Source organism: Anomaloglossus baeobatrachus, chromosome 5 (genome assembly GCF_048569485.1).
Source record: "Anomaloglossus baeobatrachus isolate aAnoBae1 chromosome 5, aAnoBae1.hap1, whole genome shotgun sequence".
Taxonomy (NCBI): Eukaryota; Metazoa; Chordata; class Amphibia; order Anura; family Aromobatidae; genus Anomaloglossus; species Anomaloglossus baeobatrachus.
Window position 1 is genome coordinate 300,159,497 of NC_134357.1, and position 6,000 is coordinate 300,165,496.

The window sequence follows — 6,000 nt, forward strand, 5'->3', positions numbered from 1 at the left end:
TTATTGGAGGGCAGGAGGACGGCATGGAGCTACTGTAATAAACTATACAAACTGACTTCCGCTATCCTCACCCGATGTCTGTCTCCAGCAGACATCCTTACGCAGCCCTGGGAGCTGACATATTTCAAATCCTGATGTGCACTAACTAAAAATTACCTTTTTGCTAAATAGAGGTACTTAGTAAAATTTGTCACATTTAACTGTACTTTATTAAAATTATTTAGTTTTATTACATTTCTCCGAGTACCCATTTAAAGAAATACAACTTGTTCCGCAACAAAAAAGACCTTTTTATGGCAATGTTGACCAAAAAAAAACAAAGAAAGGTGCTCCTCAGACCATCTGGGGTCATCATAATCATGGACCAGACCTCATTCAAGGGACAATACAACTTTCACACTTCTCTATGAATGAACTCCTCCAAAGTTTCCGGCCACAACTGTTTCTTCCCTTCCCATACTGATTGTTTTGCTTCACGTCACTTGTCTTATTGACTGCATTATTCTATGTCCTGTTGTGTTTAATATGACTCTTCAGATGTTGTTATACTCTTCCGGATGAAGAGACCTTTGTCATCTCGAAAACTATTTACCATTGTTTCATTCAAAGGTGTCAACCAGTGAGTACTCTGTTGAATATTTTTCTATTTACTGGCTAACATAGTACACAGATCTTCAGATATACTTTTTGTAACTCTGTCCTCAAGACTCAAAATAGCTGCATTTTGAAGTGATTTTAAAGGGGTTGTCCACTAATGAACAGCCCTTGCGTGAATGTCATCTGTGTATATACTGTATAATGTCAGATTAATATTTTATGTATTGACTTTTGATATTCTGGAGCTCATAAGCAATACAGCGCGTGAAAGTTATGTATTTTATTTACAGACTTCAGGACAAGCGGTCTATACCAGAAATACACTTTAATTTGTATCAAGCGGATGGTAACTCGGAGTTTAAGAAATCCAAACCAGGAAAACCATATGCGTATTTGTGTGTGCGCAGGTAGGTGGCTAGTGATATGAACGCCATAGTGTATATGACAGCAGAATGCCAACAATCTATCCATAGACATTTAGATGTGGGCTACATGGGGGCTTGATTTTTACTATTGAGCTAGACATGCAATCCAGAAGAATACATGAAGTTGCATACAATCTTTTGCACTTCAGCTGACAATTGATAGTCAGTAGCATGTACATGTAAAAGGTCTCGATTGTAGCCCAGACCTAAAATATTTCTGGCAGATCAGACAATCTTCAGAGCAGAAGGTATCTTTGTTGTGAATACAGCAAACCACAGTGAGATTTATTTTAGCAGTGCTAGATCCATACTTGTCATACAGTTCTATTTTAAAGAAGAGGGTATCCTCAGCTCACCTGTTCCTCGGGCTGCCAGTCCCTGCGGGTGCCTGGGATCCACCGGTAAGTCCCATCCGGTAAATATATGAAGGCAAAAAAGGAGGAAAGGATCCAGCACAAAATACCTCTGAATAAAATGTCGAAGCTTTATTGGCAAATATTAAAAAGGTTCCATCCATGTAAAAAAAGGAGGGAGTTATCCCATGGAAACTTTACGCGTTTCGGACTTCCATATTAAAAGCAAAGAGTCCTTAATCATAAGTCTTATGATTAAGGACTCTTTGCTTTTAATATGGAAGTCCGAAACGCGTAAAGTTTCCATGGGATAACTCCCTCCTTTTGTTTACACGGATGGAACCTTTTTAATATTTGCCAATAAAGCTTCGACATTTTATTCAGAGGTATTTTGTGCTGGATCCTTTCCTCCTTTTTTGCCTTCATATAGTTATATTTTAAAGTTGCCCCTTTTTTCATTACCTAGTATATGACAATTAATTTTTATTTTTTTTTTAATCTTTGGAACAATAAATTAGAAAGTAAGGAGGCAAAGTTTACCTTCTAGCCTTTCTGGTTTCATAGAGGGGTTATTTATGATGGTCTGTAAATCCTATGAGTCAGTATAGTCTGTCGCTATGTAATAGTGGCTCCCACTTCAGCATAAGAAACCCAACCTTATGGGCAGTTGAATATTCAGCATTTAGTAGGATGTTTCCTTTCTAGCAGCCATTGCAGAGGAAATGTGTGTGAGGCTTTCGCGTTGGCACTAGTAATGATACAGGTGAACAAACCACTCAACAACCTGTTGCGGAGAGCAGTAACCTTTCACAATTCCCAATTACCTAAATAGGATCTGGGTCCAGAAGGTAGGCTACGGCCTGCGTTATCTCTTTTCTTTGGCTAATAAACGAGAGACGTATTAAAGGGGAGGTCTACTGTATTTTATTACATCCAGATAGCTAAAGGATGAGCAACCATCAAGGACACTTACAATTGTTTTAATAGTTATAGCATTCGCTTTAGTAATTTTTTTTTTTTAATTATTTTTTACTTTCTTCATTTGACATCAAACCAATAAAGTTCTCTTTTTCTTCTTGCAGCTTTGATGAGCAGATCCCTTCCTTGCGAACTATGAAGACCCTGGCCTACCAGAGTGGAGACATACCGGTTGTGTTTGCTCTGGTGGATTGTGGAGAAATAGCCTTTTACACATTCAAAGACTTGCAACTACCGGTGGATGTTTACCCATGAGGACGTATAATCCTTGAACGATTTGTGTGCTTAGAAAAAGTTCTGCTCCTTCTTTTTTTTTTTTTTTTTTTTTTATTTTATGGAAGATTATTCTTTATATGACTTGAGGAAAAAAAAATATTTTTTAATTATGTTGTAAAAAAAAAAATAAACTACAAATCAAATATTGCTTGTGCTGGGTGTTGCCACTTGTCAATAAGTTGTCCTCTACACCATCTTACGCCTTGGTTACAATGGTGGCCATAAAACAATTGCTTATCGGCTACATGTTTTCTGATCATTAATCATTTAGACATGCCAGCTTCACTACCACTGCACACTGAACGATCGGTATTTGTCTGCCATTGTTGGCAGCACAAATCCTGTTTACAAAAGATCATGTGCTGCCGAATTACGATGTTTCAGTATGCTTCACCACCTGGCGATTTTTCAGTTTTAATAAGCAGGCAGGGATTCCTAGACAGTGCAGCCCATAAATAATGGACAAAGTCTTAAAAATTCTGTCCCTCGCTTCCCTTAGAAAGTCAGCCCACCTGCTCATTGTGTGCAATTGTAACATGGCGCGGAGTGGTAGCCGTGGGCGAGGTAGCCATCTGTTGTGCCCTGGCATGTTATATGTAAGTGGGGCTCATGGCTGGGTATGTGTACTTGTACTAGTGAGGCCATACTTTTGCAGGCCGCATGATGCCGATGACTCTGACTTGTCAGGACAAGATGTTATACAACTGAGGGAGGGAGACCACCAGTTCTTTAAAAGTAGTCTTTTACTAAATAACTATTTGATGACAACTCTGTACAGTAGCTAGCGGTTATACAACTTCTTGTACGTTCCTTCTTGGACATAGAGCCTCTCTACACAGTCTGTTTACTTCTTCTGCTTCACTTGTTCCTGCCTCCACTAGTCTCACCTTCTTTAAAGAGGTGCTTCACTACTCTGCTGTAGTGGGCACATCCCTGTAAAACTAATATGGAAGGCTTTTTATAAATACCTTGTTCAGCCAATTCTGCCTCTGAGCGGCGCTATTGCAGTCCACTCATCCCCATGAAGTGACCCTGGGCTCTGTGACCTCTGAGATACGATGATGTCATGTCAACTACCAGTGGACCCGACAATCCCGAGCCCGGCCTCCGTCTTCCTGAGTGACTGGGCTGTCAGCGGCTTTTCACTGCTTATCTCAGCCCAGCATGTCACAAGCTCTTTTCTTCACTGCAGAGTGCCGCAAACAGGTGCGATGTTGGACTGTGACGCTGGGCTGTGACAAGTGGCGAAAAACTGCCCACAGCCCAGTCACTCAGGAAGACTGGGGCCTACCTCGATGATGTTGGGTCAACTGGAAGTTGACGTGACCTCACCGGATCTCAGAGTTCACGGAGCCCAGGGTCACTTCATGGGGATGAGCAGACTGCAATAGCGCCAGTCAGAGGCAGACTTGGCTGAACAACGTATTAGAAAAATCCTTCCCTATCAGTTATACAGAGATGTGGCCACTAATGCAGAGTAATGAACCACGTCTTTACCACCCAGCTCAGCACTACAGTACAGGTCATGAAAGTTCTATCTTTAACTTGTGCTTCTGCATCCTACACTCCTTAGAGTATTCTTTACCAATATGGCTGACACTTAGCTTGCAGCTTGTAGATGCTTGGGAAACTCCCGCCTGGGGCACTCTCTTCATCTCACGTTATCTGCACCATCCTGGCTCATTAACAATCAACAGAGCGCGAGTTGGATGAACAATCCAAAGAATATTTATTTCAAGCAAAATCAGACGGTCCATAACATAATCCACCACACAAAGGGTAGAATACTCCAGAAACACAGATATAGTTCAGTAAGGGATAAATGTCTCTCTGGGGAGCCTTAGCTTCAACCACAGATGATGAATCTTCCTTTTTCTCTTTTGAAGTTCTCACAGACTGAATGAATAATTCCCCAGGTAAGCAGAGTTTAGGTAGATCCCAGGCCACCCTCCCCCAGACTTGGGGACAAAAGCCCGTCAGGGGGTGATCAGCTTGCAAACAGGACAATGTACACACAAGGAATACACAGAATGGACAGAGCACCACGCCGAAAGTATGAACCTATACAAAATTATACACCACCCCACCCCCCACCCCCCCATATTCTACCATTACACCTACTGAGTACTAAACTCGAGGACCATACTGCAAGGTGTCCTGTCTCTTGACCTGTCTTCAGTATATCACTCTCGCCTTCAGTCAGTTCTTTCTTTCTGTACTCTGAATCACACTATTCACTTCCTAGGTCTCCATTCACACTAGGGACATCCACTCATACAGCTCTGCTACTGGCCAGACCTTGGGTCTGCTTCTGTCACACACTCTGCCCTATATCCTCTCCTGACACCTAACTGTTCCTGTCCCTTTACTCTAGCCCCTCCCAATCTGGGCTAGTCACAAACGTTAACTCTTTTCTACCCTATTGTTGGACACAACACAGTACCACTAACAGATGAACATAGTGGTAGGAAATCCAGCCTAGAGACAAATACTCCACTTATATATTTAAAATGCAACTTTTAATTCATATTAAAATCTCCAAGAGTGCAAAATAGAATATAGCATGATGCAAGATAAAATGGGTATATGTTCAGACCTACATGTTTCAGTTAACATGCCTTAACCCCTTTACGACAAATGACGTACTGGGCAGTCCGCGGCGATCCGCACATATATCAGCTGATTTCAACAGCTGACGTGTGCCTGCTAGTCGAGAGTGGAATCGCATTCCACCCGTAACGATTAACCCCTTACATCTCGCTGCCAAAATTTGGCAGCAAGACGTATATGCGCGCAGCCTTAATGATAACTTATCCACCCCCATCAGAAGTCACGTGATGTGATCTCGTGACTTCCGGTGATTGCCATTGTAGGACAGGGTCATGTGATGACACCTGTAGCTATCATGAGTCACTTTCTGTCAATGCCGGCATAGCATCGGCATTGAGGTGAGAGTAAAGCACCATATCTGCAGATCTCAGCTGTGTAGCTGTGATCTGGAGAAATGGAAGAGCGATCAGATTGCTGATTTGTTATAGTCACATAAGGGACCTAGTAAAATTAAAAAAATAAAATTAAAAATAAATTTTAAAAAAAAAATAAACCTAAAAGTTCAAATCACCCCCTCATTGAAAATGAAAGGGTTAAAAAAATAAATACATATTTGGTATTGCCGCTTTCAGAAATGCCTAATCTATCAAAATCTAAACTCAATACGATCAGTAAACTGCGTAGCAGCAAAAAAAATCCAAACGCCAATATTACGTTTTTTTGGTCGCGCAAATCTTGCGCAAATTGCAGTAACAGGCGATCAAAACATAGCATCTGCCCAAAAATGGTACTGTTACTGAGCTATAGATCTAGGAAAATGG

The 6,000-nt window shown here is 41.3% G+C and overlaps 1 protein-coding gene across 1 annotated transcript in view; it reads left to right on the forward strand.

The window, feature by feature from the left end:
- Positions 1-2,712, forward strand: part of TSEN54 (tRNA splicing endonuclease subunit 54) — a 63,267-nt gene extending 60,555 nt beyond the window's left edge. The window contains exons 10-11 of the mRNA XM_075349650.1: positions 888-1,004; positions 2,458-2,712. Of these exons, the coding sequence (XP_075205765.1) occupies positions 888-1,004; positions 2,458-2,608 (268 nt within the window). The 3' untranslated portion in view covers positions 2,609-2,712. The remainder of the gene's footprint in view (positions 1-887; positions 1,005-2,457) is intronic.
- Positions 2,713-6,000: the final 3,288 nt, after the last annotated feature.